General features: G+C 36.7%; 3 protein-coding genes across 4 annotated transcripts; 1 reads left to right on the top strand and 2 right to left on the bottom strand.

The window, feature by feature from the left end:
• Window positions 1-165: 165 nt before the first annotated feature.
• LOC144838664 (uncharacterized) lies at window positions 166-4,758 on the top strand. Of its 2 annotated transcripts, XM_078694102.1 has the most exons (12): window positions 166-270; window positions 497-646; window positions 1,075-1,205; window positions 1,641-1,758; window positions 1,923-2,093; window positions 2,426-2,533; window positions 2,910-3,020; window positions 3,160-3,303; window positions 3,643-3,725; window positions 3,844-4,015; window positions 4,188-4,300; window positions 4,565-4,704. In XM_078694102.1, the coding sequence occupies exons 1-12, from the start codon at window positions 259-261 to the stop codon at window positions 4,578-4,580; spliced, it is 1,329 nt and encodes a 442-aa protein (XP_078550228.1). In that variant the 5' UTR covers window positions 166-258; the 3' UTR covers window positions 4,581-4,704. The 2 variants fall into 2 exon arrangements, with proteins under 2 accessions (XP_078550228.1, XP_078550233.1); XM_078694107.1 differs by lacking the exon at window positions 4,188-4,300 and having other exon boundaries at window positions 4,565-4,758.
• LOC144838757 (uncharacterized) lies at window positions 4,710-7,960 on the bottom strand. The gene has a single exon (XM_078694234.1). It carries the CDS (start codon window positions 7,958-7,960, stop codon window positions 7,424-7,426), a length of 537 nt encoding a protein of 178 aa, XP_078550360.1. The 3' UTR covers window positions 4,710-7,423.
• A 45-nt stretch (window positions 7,961-8,005) lies between these two features.
• Window positions 8,006-15,940, bottom strand: LOC144842997 (uncharacterized). Its single transcript, XM_078699671.1, has 3 exons — window positions 11,078-15,940; window positions 10,903-10,988; window positions 8,006-10,764 (listed from the first exon to the last, which is right to left on the bottom strand). Exons 1-3 carry the CDS (start codon window positions 15,931-15,933, stop codon window positions 8,006-8,008), a joined length of 7,701 nt encoding a protein of 2,566 aa, XP_078555797.1. The 5' UTR covers window positions 15,934-15,940.
• Between the last annotated feature and the right edge of the window lie 1,744 nt (window positions 15,941-17,684).

Genomic DNA, 17,684 nt, shown 5'->3' with positions numbered 1-17,684 from the left:
GTGTTTAGTTCGCGCATGACGTCATTGGCTTCAATGTTGCCATGGTGTTGTTATTGCGCACGTTAGAGATAGAGATACTCGTGTATTTGAACCGGATGCATTGCTATGTACGCAGTTCCGTATTGAACGCACACGATAGCAACTAACACACGACATAGCAACTGCACACACAAAGTAAACATACACACACAAAAAGTAACACGTACACACACGCTGTTTCCGTATTTGCTTTAAATTTAAAGATATCTAACAATTAACATGGAGCACAAGGTAGGTTTTTCAGGGAAAAAATATCGAAGAAGAACTCTTAACATGAAAACAGATATGTGTAGTTAAAGTTGGATTAATTAGTATCTAAAACGTAATACTTTGTTGGGTCCTACTCCGAGTCGAGTATGCATTAACACTATTTTAATCTATATCTATCTAGGCGGACTATATTATTCATTAAACGTTATTATTATTATATTCCATATGGATATGCTTTGTATGGCAGATGTTGGATCATCATTGGGATTCCGATGAGGAGTACGATGAGGAGCAGGCACCAGTCTCATTCCTTCTTACGACTAAAGAAATCATTGCCCAGAGAGTGTACCGAGATCACGTGAAGAAGGGTATCAAACGAAGGCCTGGTTACTACAAGGTAAACACCTACTTAACATTAAGTTTAGTTTTACTTATAGAGCAATATGACTGTTTCCACACATTTTTTTCTTCAATAGGCCTACGTTCTTTCAACTGAAATCTGTTAAGCTTACGTGTACCGCCAGTTGTATTCACTTGCTTGATACTTTCTCGATGGGTGTGTTACAAGCTAAATAGCTTTATTTGACCCTTTCTTTTTATGTGACAAAACTATATAAATACTGTATAGACGTTTAGGGATCCGGGTATTATTTATTCTAGGTTTAGATCCTGGCTTAGTTTCATCCATAACATTCAGATGAATGTGAAACTTATTGACATTGTCGTTCACGACAGACGTCAGCCATAAACAAATAACTCTATGACAATTATAAGTTCAAAAGTAGATTAATAAACAAGTATTACTCGAATATATCATTTTAACAGATAAAAACCAAACGCACGAGAATGAAAAAACCAAGTCATTTCTACGACAGGCGACATTGGGATGTGAACAATGAACAGCAGTGCTGCTTGGAGAAGAAACAAAGAAATATGACATTAGCTGCCGTTGACGAGTAAGTATGTGTTTAGTGGAGTAGAGTAAGGGATGTAAGGGATGTTGGGTTTCACTTGGGTTGTCATTAATATTGGGAAAGTTACGAACAGAATAGAAAGAAATCTAAACCAATTTAAAACCGCACTGGTCTAACCACGCGTAAAATACAGCTCATGTGAATCAAAGAAGAATTTGTTCTGGTCAAGAGGGGCACAGAAGCATTAAAAAGCTTTAATCCAGGTAGGTAGAAGTTAAACAAAAAATAAATAGGTAAAAGAGTGTCATTAATTTAGAAACTTTAGACTTTTGGCGCGGGGAATAAGGTTGTGTGTATTTCATCGAAATGTATAGCGTGGTTTTTCATAATATCCGATTAGAATAAATTCCAGATCATGAGTACCAAAATCTAACAAAAACTGTGACTATACTAAACTAGTTTATTTTTATTTTACAGTGCTGTCGATAAGGAGAAGGCAAGGCGATTACGGGAAGATAGAAACCGGTATTTAGGCGCCAAAAATATGTTGCTAACAATTAATAAAGAGCTGGGCCGTCTGATAGGATTTAATATTGTGAGTAAACAAACTTATGTTTCAATGGCTAATTTTAGTATAAATGTCTACTTTAACGAATTGATTTGACATTGCTGGACCAACAGCAAAATGTTTATTTCGAGGGACGTTGCAAAACTACAAATAATGACACAATTTGTACACTATTTGATTTTAATTACCAGGAATGTGAAAAAAAGTTAGTTAATTCAATAATGCGTGGATGCGAAAACAACATGGACTACAGTTTAAGTGTGTTGACGAGAAAGGCGAAAGATGCACAATTATGTAGTACGGTAGAAGACGAACGGGAGAGACGTGTTGCGCTGATGAATGCCATGATGGACGATGACCGGGTAAGGGCTTAGCAATCAATCACACAATTACATACATAATCAATAAAGATAATCAAGTACCTGATTGGTTGATTGATTGATACCTATCACGTATATATAAAAAAAGGCTAGTTAAGTCTACTACAGTAGAACCATCATTTGGGACACTATTATACAGCTACTATTTCGGCGACACCCTATTAAGGGAACACTACCCTGTGAAATGAACAAGGGGCAATATTATAGTACCGTATGATTACATCATACTATTTAATGCATTATCAAAAACTGTGTGCCTAAAATGACAACATTCTAAGAACTATTCAACGAACATGTTTTTTGTTATTGTGCAGACGTCAAACGATAAAGAGTTCAGGTTTTACATGAAATGTTTAGCTCATGTGAACAATGTTTGGGTGCAGATTCAAAATGAATTGGACAGTGCCATGGGAGACCTAGAGGTAAGTATTAATTAGCAGTCTTATTTTAGTTCAACTCGGTTCCCACTTGGACGCAACACAAGTGAGTTGACCAATATCACAAGCGAAAATTCGGATGGTCATCGTATCGTGATTGGTCAATACGGTGGCTTGCGTCCTTGCGCGGCGTCTAAGCGGGAAGCAAGCTAATCTAGTCAGGCTATTAAGTAATCTTAAATCTTTAGTTTTTTTATAAAAATTGAAACATAGAGGAACTTGCGGATATTTTTCGTGCGATACGTGTGAAAATGTGTATATAATACACCTTTGATTGTTTTAGTTTTTTCACTCGAGACATATATGCAAGTACAAACACACTGTTGACATTTATTTGATATTAATTCAAATTATTATTAAGGTTGTTAAAGTGGAAGAAGAGAACGCTCTGGATGAACTTTACCGAGAAATGAAAGATGAACTTGTCTTGCATTTTAAACGATCAACAACCGCACTAGAGTCGCTGATGCTGGTAAGTTATCATTGACGATTATTTTAATAATAACGAATTTGTCTGAAAGAGAAACGCGTTATTATTTTAATAATAACGCGTTTGTCTGAACGGGAAACGCGTTAAGCATACATATCACAACTTATAATTATTGTTTCAGGAAGAGAACGAAAAAAGGCGACGATTGGCTGAGGCGAGAGCGTATGCTTCTGGAAAGAAACAGATGGATAAAGTTAGCGTCAAATCTATGCAACTTAAAGTACTCTCACACGAAGAGCTCATGCGACTGTTTGCTGGTGTAGTTGTAAGTAAATTTATTTTATTTATAATTTATTATAATTAACTAGATATTAGATAATAATGCAGTACTGTATATTGTATAACAGTGTTTTCTATATACTATTATGAACACAATTTTTCCGCCGATATCCGTCTGTAGGCCTATAAATTAAAACATACATATCATATCAGAGCCATAATATTGAATATTATGGCTCAGCAGATGGTATTAGTGCGCCCTCTATATCGTCACACAAATTATGTTCAAAAATACTATCTCCGAGACAAGCAGCATTTTACGCGTTTTAGCTGCTATTTAACTACGCCGCATTTTCAAATTTATCATTATTATTTTTGTTTGCAGCAAAATGAAACACAAAAGGAGGCAGTGGCCACGCGGGAATCTGAGATGCATCATGATGACGTCATGTATAAGATGATTCGTCGGTAAGTCAACCATTGTATTCTTACTTAATTAACTTTGAACAAACAACTATTTTCTTTAATTTAATTTTTAACACTTCGAACACGACACTAAACTGATTCATCTCCATTTGAATGCCAGGCAATCTATACAGTGGGCGGACCATGAGTGTGCATTGGAACGAACGCGGCGTATTCTGGAAGCTGACCGCGAAGCAAAGACCGGCGGAATGGACTATGAAAAAGAAAGAATTAAGGACGCTATGCAATCTATACAGGAAAATATGATCATCGAGAAATTTCACGGACATAGAGTAAGAAATGTTATTAATCAACATACAATGAACAAGTTTGAAAATGCTGTTCACAAAAAGGCTAGTCAATAAATAATGGTGGGATAAAAAAAACTATCGGTAAAAATGAACAATGGCGATTGGTGACGGAGAACCTTATTAGTAGTTTCAAATACATATCGATTCTTTACAGGTGATTGTTCCTAAAGTGATTTTTCATGATGCTTACGAAGATAATTTTACCGAACAAGATTTAAAACTACGCCAACAGCGAATGAAATCTCGGCGCAAGTCCTGCGCTGTTTCGTAAGTATAAACTGTATATATACTTTACCCGACATGGGTACATTGGTTAAGTACAGTATTTTTCGATGCTTGATTTGTTTCCAGGTTTGATTCGGCCATAGTGAAAAATACAGGGGACAGATTTGTGTACTTTTATACCAATAAGCAGTATTTCACAGGTGATGCCTGGCTATATAAAGCCCAATAAAGAAGACAGTGAATTGACACATTGCGCTTTGCTTTATGTTTTTTTTTTAAATGTTTGTTTCTCTTTGTTTCTTACAGAGGCATGGGATACTGAAATCACCACAAGAATCATTATCAATGACAACACATATCTAAATTATCAAATATTGGGTTAATAAACAATGATTAAATTTATAAAATGAATGACCTGGACAAATAAACAACAATAAAGTAATAAAATATATTTTGTTCGATTTCTTTATTATTATTTTCGTTTATACACATATAACGAGAATGCATTACTAAAACATGTGAAAATAATTTGTAACATATACACAGTAAAATACGGGGCGCCAGTTGGGACATTGCTAGTAACATATATTTAAATAAATAGCAAAGTCCTAAACCGCACCTAGTGATAAAAGTACGGACACCTAATAATAAACATCGAGATATTCTTACTAACAAATTCTGTACAGTATATTGCAAAACGCCACTATGCCCAAATATGAGCTTGTACTATTAAATGAACATCTTTTTGATAATTATGGATAATGTTGCAGATATCAAAGTGCCGATAAAAAAAATATGTTTTGCCCAATCAACGCGTTTGATTTGGACAGCTTTTAAAAATTAATAAACGCAATAATTTCAACAACCGTATGGCAGAGGATAAAGTTCCGAAGATACACATACATTTAATGATAACATAGAGCTATAAAATCAGCCCATAGTTCCATAATGATATAAACCAATTCTATTAATCCGATGTGTGCTCTGAACATAAAAAATATAATTTCAATAAAATATTAATTACAATATGTGCATTTGAGGTTTTAATTATTCTAATAAATAAATGGTAACCACTAATAATAATGATTGTTATGCATGATAAATTTAGTTTTAATTGTTTCGTGATTCTATTAGTAGATCATTACTATGATAAACAGGCTGTACACGTCTCATCATTATTACTATGATAAACATATTATTATGTTGAGCGTGACTAACATGCTCCTACTAGTCCCCAGAATAATAGTCGGATGATTGAATACAGCTGAAACAACGCGTTCAAAGTATTCTAGATTCAGCAAGAACTATTTGACACTGCGTCTATCACAAATGCTCTACCCAGTGGCGTAACGCAGAGGCTTCAGGCATATTTCAATGCCTGTTTTCCTCTGGGCACTGCTCAGGGGCCCCAGAGCTTACGGGTTTAGCCAGTGAGCGCTCATAGCCTGTTCATTATTTTCCAGGTAATATATAAATCAAGCAAGCTAGCATTTCTGTACCTAATTATATACTGAATACTACAAAACTGTACAGTTGTATAAAACCGAAAAACTTGTAAACGAGTTGTACGTTTCAGATTATATGGTAGACACAATGTAAGGCGTTAAGAATGGACGAAAATTAAGTACAGTACAATGAAAACAATCGTATATCGTACTAAAAAAACATTTCGACAGTAAAATTTATCTTTATATTTGTTTATGATATGTTTACAATGGATGAATCAAATTTTACTTAATATAAGATTACATATGTTATTATTACTACAGTATACAAATTCTTCACAACATTAAAATTATGTAATTGTGATGATATTTATTTCATGAATTCCTGTGGATTTGGCATTTCGGCTGATAGATAGACTTTTTATTCAATCCTGCCTGCACCTTGAGTATAAACATATAACAATGCAAATAGAATTGCCTTGCCTTTTACTATTAAATGGAAACCTTATCAAATGAATGATGCTATAGCCAAATTATGTATTATACATCATGGAAAACTATTACTGGTACAGCATCAAAGAAACAAACGCAAATAAAAATAGCAAACGAGGCAAAGATGCTTTAAATTTGATTATTAATATAAAATATGACGATCTGTGCAGGGGAATTGGAAATTGAAAATTTTATGCTGGCTACGGCCATGTCATGAATTGTACATGCATTTCATGTCTGCGTCTTTGTGGTTTTACACTGGGCTAATAGTTTCAGATTTGTTTTTTCTGATTGTGTCACGAATAACTTACCGACCGCTTTTTGTTATCAAATATCTGTACAATATAAATAGACGAGATACATACATAAAACAAAGTATCTACGAACAAAATAAATTAGCCACACACTTGAGTGTAGAAAACTGTAAACTTACTGTAACCATAAATATAGGCCTATTATATAATAACATAACGTTGTTATTGCAGCATCCATTGTGATCTCTTTACTAAAAAGTACTTTTGCTACAATAATACTAATTACTTGTAAATGCCCATTCCACCAATGTGACCTTACCTTAAAACTAAGTTTAAGCAAATATGTTATAAAACTGTTTAAATATACATGTTTTTTTTTCTCCATGCAGAGAACCGGTTTACAAAATCTACCATGAACATCGAAGATACTACTTAACATAATCAATAATGGAATTAATATTTCGAAATATTCATATTTAACGTTTCTAATACAACTTGTAACTACGGTAGTTCTAAAATTAAATGATAACTCTTAAACGCTGAAAACTCTGAACAAACAATTTTCACTGATCAGCACGATAGGAATACACATCCCCTTGTTGGGTTGAAATTAAATGAACTTTGAACTTGGAGATATTAAACTAAAGTTCATTTTTCTAGACATTAATATACTCTTTCAGGCAAAGATGCAGCAGACTGTAACATCTATTCTAGTAGTATAGATGGTACACAATAATCTGTTACAAGATAGAGCTTTGATTTCTCATTTATTCAATTACATTTTAAGTAAGGATGATAGTTCACTTACAATACAATGGAAGCATTCAGATACACATAAGTTCATTCCACTGTGGTACATAGAGCACACAAGTGTTGCAAACCATTCCATGCACAATTCTATTTTAAGTTTTACAATAACGATTTTTTTAGAACCTTTGATAAAATATATTCATTATAACGATTATTTGAGGTAATTATACTGTTGTGATCGTTGAAGAACTTGATGGACTGACAAGCTCATTGTCTCCTTCTTCACCACCCAGCTTCATCAAGTCATCTTTTGTCAGATGTAATTGTTTGATGTCTTGAATCAAGCGCGTCATGTCAGCCCTCTGGCCAGAGGACCTCTTGTAAGGACTGTAATTATAAGGAGATACCAACGCCGACGTGACAGTGGCTGGTGAGTCTTCACTTCTGTTCATTCCAAATGGCTTCTGTGGCAGCTGAAGTTTCTGAGGCCGAGGTGACCCATTTTGCGACCCTGATTGGCTCGGTCCATCAGCACTGTGGGTCCTCCGCCTTGAGTTTTTTGAAGAATTTAATGTCGTGTCTTCTTCATCAACGAATGATGAGTTTCTTGTTCTTTGTTTCTCACCAATTGTCTCGGCCACCTTAGTGTTTTTATCCTTTGTAGATTTTGCTCCATAACCGTTACAAGTGATAGTTATTTGGTATGGTGGATCATCTGGGCTATGATCCATATCTGAACAGCTTTCTGGCAAGTCTGGCATTGTCTCATTGTTGATGTCATTGTCACTGTCCCATTCATCTGTATACTATGGCATGACCTCATTGTCAATGTTGTTATCACTATTCCACCTGTCAAGTCCAAGCCTTCTATCAAGAGTATTATCCGGATATCGGAAGACATCATTCTCTGATTGGTCATTGACCTTCTGCTGGTCTTCTTTCACATCCATTTCTACTGCATTATCCTTCAAATTTTTATCTTTGTCATTATCCTTCTCTTTTTTACCCTTTTTCTTGAGTCGAGGGGAAAATTTATCTCGGAAAGAGCTCCTTTTACTGCTTCTTTCAGAAGATCTTTCAAAGTTTTCTGTGGATTTTGATTTTTCTGTAGATTTTGATTTGTCTTTCGATTTGTCTTCTTTTTTCTTTTTAGGATCTTTTGATTTTTGCTCTTTGGAAGATTTCTCTTTCTCATCTTCATCCTCCAAACTCTTTTTACTTCTAAATTTAAACTTTAAAAAAGAAAATCGTTTCTTCTCTTTCTTCTCCAACTCCACCCCGCTAAGACTGTTTACACTCTGCGATTTCTTATTGACGATCATGTTCTTTCGTCCAGCTTGTGGTGTGCTCTGACGACTCCAAGTTTCCATTCTGTTTCCAAGAGTCGACTGCGAGTTCAAGCGGTGTTTCCAGTTAAGAGCATCACCACATTCACTAATAGCATGCAGACTGTATGAACTGTTCTGGCGAGATGTGATAGAAGAAGCTTTAGAAGATGTCGGTGAAGTCAGATCACTGTCATTCCTCTTCATCCAAGGTCCGTAAGATCCAGGTTCAGGAGTGGATAAACTTCGTTCGGGAAGTGGTCTACGAGTTAGGGTTATCTCGCTAGCACGAGAACATATACTAGCAGAATCACTAGTAACATAAGTATCGGAATCAACACTTTTCTGATGAATCTCAATGGTGATGTTATTGTCACTTTTTCCTTGACTGGATGATTCATCACTTTTTTCTTGACTGGTTGTTTCATCACTTTTTTCCTGACCAGATGACTCGTCACTTTTTGAACAGTTGGTTGTTTCATGAAACTCAAATTGCAGAGGAGATTTCTGATGGGCTGAATTACTTTGTTTCTCTTCTAATTTACTTTCACTAATGTCCTTTGCATTTGCATGTGGTGGACCCTTTCTTACAACAAACGTCAGTCGTGAACCTACTTCTGAACATAACTGAGTACCAGCAGCTCCCAACAGTTCTTCCAACTCTCTTTCAAAGACACTTTGTCGTTTGATGTCACATTTAGCATCATTGCTTTCACTTGTGGCTGACCTTTTTAAAAGAGGTGGAGTATTGGACAGGCTTTTCTTTGATTTTTCTGTAAGATTTGGATTAGGTGGTTTATTTTTTAAATTGGTTGTCTTTTTAGCAGTGTTAAGTGTTTGAGGTCTTCCTTTCACTAGTTTGCTTTCCTGTCTAGGTTTCCCTAAGGCAGTTGTAGTAACAATAGTTGTGTTAACAGGAGTACTCTCTGGAATGGATGCAGAATCTTTGGTGAATGTAGATTGTTTTACTAATGTAGGTCTTGGAACATCAAGTGTAGTTTCTTTAGGTGGAGACTTTGATGTTTTTGAAACGGTTGCCGTTTTCTTTTTTACACCTGCTCCAGCTGTTCCAGCTCTTCCTAGTTTTGGAGAGCCTGTTGTAGTTTTTGCTGGTGAAGGTTTTGATAGTGGCTTTCCTGGTGCCTTTTTAGGCGCATTGGTTTTGTTGTTCTTTGGAGGTGTTCCAGTAGTCCTTGACTTAAATCCACTTGTATTTGAACTTGTTGAAGAGTTACTTTCAATACTGGCTCTTCTACCTGGAGAGTCATTTCTGGTCTTGGGAGAAGTGTTGCGCCCTAAATCTCTAGCAGGACTTTGTGAGATAGATCGTTTGTTGGCTGCTTGTTTATTTGTAGATTGTGATCTTGAGCCTGGAGCTGAAGCTGTTCTAGATGGTGGTACTGAACTTGTTCTTGATACAGGAGCTGTTCTAGGGCTCTTCGTTACTATTAATGTTTTTGCACTGTTTGTCTTATTCAGTCCAGGTTTACTGACTTTGTTTGCATTAGATTTCGCTTCAAATCCTCCACTAGCTGACTTTGTCATGTGTGACTTAGAAGTTGGTAGTTTAGGCGAGGAAGCTGTACGATTTGCTGGTGATTTTTGAGCAGTGTTTTTCTGTGCACCTTTAGTTGGTGTCACTGGCTTAGGTGGTGTGGTTGAACGTGGAGGGGTAATTGAACGTGATTTTCCAGTGATTGGACTTTTGTATGTTTTCTTACCTCCAACAACGGACTTAGTTTCAGGCTGCTTTTGTGTTTCTGATGGTTTAACTATTCGTGGTCCTTTGGCTTGAGTAGTAGATGATTCAGATTTCTTCTCCATTAATTGTTGAGTAGCGCTTATACCTGACACAGAATTACTTTTTTGGTTTTGAGACAAAGTACTGATTCTGGGTTTGGGCGCCTTGGACACAGGTTTCTTGGTTGTCTTTGGTGGTGGAATAGCAGAATTTATACAAGCATCCAAAAGAGCTTGTTCAGCTTCCGTTTCTTCATCCATACTTAATGAACTAAGTGAGCTGTTACGGGAGAAGCATACTGGTGTGCCTTCCATAGCAAACATGTGTGGAGTGTCTTTTCCAGAGGTTGGATAGTTTTGTTGTGGTTGTTCATTCTGTTCATTCTCGCATGTATCCGTACACTCATCAAGATCACTTAATGAGCTTAAACTTGAATTACGTGAAAAACAAAATGGGGTACCCTCTTCATAGAATTTCTTGCAGGAATCGGCTGAATTGACTCGTTATCGTCTGAAAGAAGTATCAACATTAGCTGATTTCTTTTCATTTGTGTTTAGTTGGTTAACTGTTTTCTTCCCCATTAACTTATTTGAATTTTCATTTTGAGATGAGTTTTGCTCAGCCACAGTTGAATTACTGGAAGACTTTTCTTTTATTGCTTTCTCAACAGAGGGATTCTTTTTAGCTTCAGAGAAATCAACATCTTCTTCACAACTGAGAGAGCTAAGAGAATCATTTCTTGAGAAGGATATTGGCGTACCCTCAATACCAAACACTCTTGGTGAATCTAATGGAGATGCCCCCGGACTAGCACCATACACAGGTTTTCTTTGTGCGATTGCTGTAGAGAGAAATGTTTTACTTGTGGCAGATTTAACAGTGGAACCTGTGGTATTGTGTTCAGCTCAACATTGCCATTTATAACATCTTCTTGTAAAGCAGAGTCAATTGTTAGTTTGCTAAGACCGGATCCTGCAGAATATGTACTAGGTGTTTTCTCTGTTCTGAAATGTAACAATTCATCCGGTTGAAACTTACACCATGCCTGTACTCTTTCGTTTCCAGTAGTTTTATTCTCGGATTCCACTTCAGGAATAGGAGAATGATTTCTGGGTCTGTTGTCAGGAGGAGTATTCCTTCTGCGTGGAATACCACTTGGCCTTCCCATGTTGCGTGATTTCGCTCCAAGCCGTGAAGACTTTCCTTTTGAGCCACTGTGTCTAAATTTAGATGGTTTTGGTGGTGGTATAGCCGAGTTGATGCATGCTTCAAGAATTGAATCATCTGTATCATTTAAGAAAGAATTTTGTTCTGAAGTGCCTTCTTCCTTTCCTGCATTCAACTGACTTTCTTCATTCTTAAAGTTTTCTTCAGTTTGATGATCCAGTTTATCATCTTTCTTCACATCCTTCATAACTAATTGGCCTCCAGTTGTTGTGCTGATCTCAAAGTCATCAATTGTTAGGTCACTTAGAGAAGTTCGTGTTGACAACATAAGTGGTGTATCTTCTGTGCAGTAACTTTGTTTAACATCTTTAGCAGGCAAATCTTCTTGCACGAGTGAAAAATTATTCTTTGGCAATGAATCTTTTCCTTTGTTTCCTGTTTTTGATTTTCCTTTAGTTTGACGAGTGGTTGACTTTTTGGCTGGAATGGCAGATTTAATGCAAGCATCTAAAAGATTTTGTTCCCTTTCAGACATTTCACCTACTTCGTCCTCTGTGATTTGTGTATCATCTGTGGTTATCTGTGATTCAGTTTCATTATCGTTTGATTCTTCTGACCATACACGAGGCAAATCGATGTCTTTCTTGATCTTCTCCTCTCCTTCAATACTCAAACCACTCAAACTTGTTGCACATGAGAAGTCCATCGGGGTACCTTCAGTAGCAAAGGTAGTTGGTTTGTATGATAGTTCAGGTGGAGGAGGTGCTTTGGAAACAGTATTTATAACTTGCTGTTCACAGATATCAGCTTTTTTCTTTAGAAATGCAGATTTGTTCCTCTTAGGACTGGAAGGCATACTCTGACTAGGACTATCTGGAAGATCACTTGGACTAACAACTTCACTTGCTCGTCTGCTGTCACTGAAAATTGATGATCGGTCTTCGCATATAGAAGGCATATCAAAGCTACTCAATGAACTAGTAGAGCTAGCTCTACTAAATACTAAAGGGGTCTCTTCAACAAAATGCACTTCTCTTTCATCTTTTTCATATTTAGTATGGTTGTTCAACATTCTTGATTCATTGTCTTCATCTTGCTGTAAATCATTATGTTGTTCATGCTCTAAAGGTGGTGTATATGATTCCCGTTGTTGGACATGTTCAGAGATTTCACCTTTTTCAGGCTCATCAAAATTCAAAGAACTTAATGAAGAACGCATTGAGTAGACAGTCGGAGTGTCTTCAACACAGAATTTCTTTTTGTCATCTTTAAAGATCTCTTTACTGTTAGATTGAGAGTTTCGTTTGTCATCATCGCTACATTTATCATTATTCTGGTTACCAACATTCAATACATCTGGAGTATCCTCGGCTACCATATATATGCTTGAGTTTGTACCAGATGTAAATGGCATTTGGATAAAATTCACTCCTGGAGAAGTTGATTCATCCATATCTGTTGCGTATCTTCTTGAGTAATCTGTAGGTTGATCAGTAGCAGAGAATTCTTCATGTTCATCATCATCGTAATGAACTTGCCTAGCACCTGAAATAGCTGGTTCTCTCATCTGTGATGGAAGTTTTGATCCAAGAAAAGTAGTCATCTTGGGATTTGGCCGTGCTCTAATTAGTTCCACATTGCTTGATGGTTTATCTTCAGACTGACCATTGCTTGACTGATTTAAGTTGTAACCTGTTGGATAATTAAACCTTTGAGAGTAAATCTGATTGCCAGTAGCTCTGGATGGGTTTCCAGAGTTGTGTCCCATATTGAACATACGTCTCTCATCCTCTTTCGGTTGGTGAAATGGTAACTGATATTTTCGTGCCAAATCTGGAGGAATATTTGGAATTTGATTCCTTGCTGTCTCCTTGTTAAGTGGAACCTGTGGTATTGTGTTCAGCTCAACATTGCCATTTATAACATCTTCTTGTAAAGCAGAGTCAATTGTTAGTTTGCTAAGACCGGATCCTGCAGAATATGTACTAGGTGTTTTCTCTGTTCTGAAATGTAACAATTCATCCGGTTGAAACTTACACCATGCCTGTACTCTTTCGTTTCCAGTAGTTTTATTCTCGGATTCCACTTCAGGAATAGGAGAATGATTTCTGGGTCTGTTGTCAGGAGGAGTATTCCTTCTGCGTGGAATACCACTTGGCCTTCCCATGTTGCGTGATTTCGCTCCAAGCCGTGAAGACTTTCCTTTTGAGCCACTGTGTCTAAATTTAGATGGTTTTGGTGGTGGTATAGCCGAGTTGATGCATGCTTCAAGAATTGAATCATCTGTATCATTTAAGAAAGAATTTTGTTCTGAAGTGCCTTCTTCCTTTCCTGCATTCAACTGACTTTCTTCATTCTTAAAGTTTTCTTCAGTTTGATGATCCAGTTTATCATCTTTCTTCACATCCTTCATAACTAATTGGCCTCCAGTTGTTGTGCTGATCTCAAAGTCATCAATTGTTAGGTCACTTAGAGAAGTTCGTGTTGACAACATAAGTGGTGTATCTTCTGTGCAGTAACTTTGTTTAACATCTTTAGCAGGCAAATCTTCTTGCACGAGTGAAAAATTATTCTTTGGCAATGAATCTTTTCCTTTGTTTCCTGTTTTTGATTTTCCTTTAGTTTGACGAGTGGTTGACTTTTTGGCTGGAATGGCAGATTTAATGCAAGCATCTAAAAGATTTTGTTCCCTTTCAGACATTTCACCTACTTCGTCCTCTGTGATTTGTGTATCATCTGTGGTTATCTGTGATTCAGTTTCATTATCGTTTGATTCTTCTGACCATACACGAGGCAAATCGATGTCTTTCTTGATCTTCTCCTCTCCTTCAATACTCAAACCACTCAAACTTGTTGCACATGAGAAGTCCATCGGGGTACCTTCAGTAGCAAAGGTAGTTGGTTTGTATGATAGTTCAGGTGGAGGAGGTGCTTTGGAAACAGTATTTATAACTTGCTGTTCACAGATATCAGCTTTTTTCTTTAGAAATGCAGATTTGTTCCTCTTAGGACTGGAAGGCATACTCTGACTGGGACTATCTGGAAGATCACTTGGACTAACAACTTCACTTGCTCGTCTGCTGTCACTGAAAATTGATGATCGGTCTTCGCATATAGAAGGCATATCAAAGCTACTCAATGAACTAGTAGAGCTAGCTCTACTAAATACTAAAGGGGTCTCTTCAACAAAATGCACTTCTCTTTCATCTTTTTCATATTTAGTATGGTTGTTCAACATTCTTGATTCATTGTCTTCATCTTGCTGTAAATCATTATGTTGTTCATGCTCTAAAGGTGGTGTATATGATTCCCGTTGTTGGACATGTTCAGAGATTTCACCTTTTTCAGGCTCATCAAAATTCAAAGAACTTAATGAAGAACGCATTGAGTAGACAGTCGGAGTGTCTTCAACACAGAATTTCTTTTTGTCATCTTTAAAGATCTCTTTACTGTTAGATTGAGAGTTTCGTTTGTCATCATCGCTACATTTATCATTATTCTGGTTACCAACATTCAATACATCTGGAGTATCCTCGGCTACCATATATATGCTTGAGTTTGTACCAGATGTAAATGGCATTTGGATAAAATTCACTCCTGGAGAAGTTGATTCATCCATATCTGTTGCGTATCTTCTTGAGTAATCTGTAGGTTGATCAGTAGCAGAGAATTCTTCATGTTCATCATCATCGTAATGAACTTGCCTAGCACCTGAAATAGCTGGTTCTCTCATCTGTGATGGAAGTTTTGATCCAAGAAAAGTAGTCATCTTGGGATTTGGCCGTGCTCTAATTAGTTCCACATTGCTTGATGGTTTATCTTCAGACTGACCATTGCTTGACTGATTTAAGTTGTAACCTGTTGGATAATTAAACCTTTGAGAGTAAATCTGATTGCCAGTAGCTCTGGATGGGTTTCCAGAGTTGTGTCCCATATTGAACATACGTCTCTCATCCTCTTTCGGTTGGTGAAATGGTAACTGATATTTTCGTGCCAAATCTGGAGGAATATTTGGAATTTGATTCCTTGCTGTCTCCTTATCTTTGGAATCTTTGGCTGTTCTTCCACCAAGGCTTTCATCAGAATACTTCTGGCTGAAGTTAATAATTGTGTCTCTATCTTGCTCAAGACAATCATCTGTGACCTTTCTTATCATTGCAGCATGATTCTCTGCCAACATAGAATGAGCTTCATTCTGGTAGCCAGTATTATAGGCCATTTGATGGTCAATATGATGCCTTCCATAAGGACTTCCATGTGTACCCATTGGATAAACATCACTTGCAATGCTATTAATACTGTCATTTGAAAGTCTCCTTGCATGGAAATTTTGACCATTGGCATCAAAGCCAAAGCAAAAAGAGTTTGATCTACTGGTGAGGTTTGATCCATTTTGTTGCTGGATTTTTGTCACGGAACTTGGTCGCATAGATGCTTGATCTTTCTCTATTTGACGAGTATTATTCGTTTCTTCATTTTCAATCTTGATTCCTGCATTCATTGCGACCTCTAACATCATCTGAAAATGGAAAAAAAATGACAAAATAATAAAATCAGGAAAAACCATGTCTCACTGCTTATAGGACAATGTCAGAGATGTGCATATTATTCTTAATACTCTTAAAGGGGGATTCTGGGTTTAAAATTGCTTTTAAATATCGTTTATTTATTAAATAAAAATTATTATAACAATATAGACATGTCAGAATGAAGAAGTAATAACGAGAAATTAAAAAAATTAAATTTCATATACATTTTAGGGTAAATTCATGGAAAGTCTGTTTTTCAGCAGCTTAGGGAAGCTCATTAATATTCATGAGATATTCACAAAATCACGTCATCAGTGGATTCCAAACTCGCGACGTCATGTACGTTGTGTTTGTCAACTAATTTACATCTCTCTCCCCTGTCAAACGACGACCACCCGATCATTGTGAAATACATTTTTTGTAGATTTTCTAAGCTAGGCCTAAAGTGTAATAATAACAGTAGTAGCATATATTTATTTGACATTTAATGAAATACAAAATTTAGTACATATTATATATAGATTGTATACAGTTATACTATTTTTATACCTCGAATAGTTCAGATCGTATTATCGGCTTCAAGTGCTAGGCCTAGCCTAAATCATTTTTTGTCATGGGTGAGAGCCATTCTGACTAGGGATTCCATGCCACGACGGCTACCCTACGTTTTAAAACATTGGGGCCCATCATGGGCCTAGGCCCTAGCTAGGCCTAGCCTACTACTAAACGATTGGCCCATAAATAACAAAACTCAGTGGATCCAAACCCATCCTATCAACCAAACTCCTAAACAATCTTATCCTAAAACGTTCTACAAAATCGGCTGTAAATATTGAGGCAAAACAAGGTCCGATCGCCGTCCGCACGTATGGTGTCCCGATCGTCTAAGTAGGCCTAGGCTAAAATAGGCCTAGTTTACTCTCCAAAAAAGCGGATACTGCATCAAGCAAGTAGATCAGGTAGTAGGAAGGAGACCTGGCCGATCCGGCCCAGTTAAAAATTGAGCTAGCTAGTGTAGTAGACCCTATGCGAATTGATACTACCAGGCCTTTTACTATAGGCTACACTTGTTAAAATTAGCAATACTTATGTTTACAAATATTCCAACTCTCTCATTCGAGCTATGTTATCTATACCATTCCGGTAGGTCAAGTCGACCTTCAATAAAATACTGTACATCGTTCATGTTGTGATTATAGACGGGGTATACTCGACCCGACCAGTTTGGTATTGTATACTGTATCTGCTTATCACGTGACGATGCCAAGCATGGGCAGAGAGAGCACGTGTATCGTCGTCTCGCTCTCCTCGCTCAGCAGGAATGTATACGTTACGCTTCATTGATTTTGAAGACTTTCCCTAAGTCAGTGCGAAAATCGGCAAACGTAAAGTGCAAACATATCTAAGTTTTCACTGTTTTGATAAATTTTCATAGAAAATTGACTTCATAAATGGGAAGACCGACTAAAATTACATCAGATAAGTATAATTTTACAAAAGTAATTGATATGGTTAATGATAACGAGTCGTCGGAAGATTGACCATTTCACGAATTTCCTATTCTGTAACACAGTGTCATATCGCCGTAGCTGCACTTGTAATCTGGCCTCATTTCACAGCCTTCATTCTGCTTCACTGGGCGCTTATATAAATTGAAACTTTTACCGTTCAAGAGACAAACAAATATATTTTACATTTTTTACTATTCATTTTAAACCCGGAA

The sequence above is a fragment of the Antedon bifida genome, chromosome 1 (assembly GCF_963402885.1).
Source record: "Antedon bifida chromosome 1, ecAntBifi1.1, whole genome shotgun sequence".
Classification (NCBI taxonomy): domain Eukaryota; kingdom Metazoa; phylum Echinodermata; class Crinoidea; order Comatulida; family Antedonidae; genus Antedon; species Antedon bifida.
The sequence above is the reverse complement of the archived record's forward strand: the minus strand, read 5'-3'. Positions and strand labels throughout refer to the sequence as shown.

Bases quoted from the DNA above. Each gene is read 5' to 3' on its own strand.
- LOC144838757 (XM_078694234.1), bottom strand. From the start codon at position 7,960: ATGCCAGACTTGCCAGAAAGCTGTTCAGATATGGATCATAGCCCAGAT.
- LOC144838664 (XM_078694102.1), top strand. The intron at 3,021-3,159 runs GTAAGTTATCAT...TTATTGTTTCAG, and splicing joins CACTAGAGTCGCTGATGCTG to GAAGAGAACGAAAAAAGGCG. The intron at 4,016-4,187 runs GTAAGAAATGTT...GATTCTTTACAG, and splicing joins AGAAATTTCACGGACATAGA to GTGATTGTTCCTAAAGTGAT.
- LOC144842997 (XM_078699671.1), bottom strand. From the start codon at position 15,933: ATGAATGCAGGAATCAAGATTGAAAATGAAGAAACGAATAATACTCGT. The intron at 10,989-11,077 runs GCTAGTCCGGGG...TGATTCTCTTAG, and splicing joins AAAGAAAACCTGTGTATGGT to CTCTCTCAGTTGTGAAGAAG. The intron at 10,765-10,902 runs GTAATTCAACTG...GACGATAACGAG, and splicing joins AATAAAAGAAAAGTCTTCCA to TCAATTCAGCCGATTCCTGC.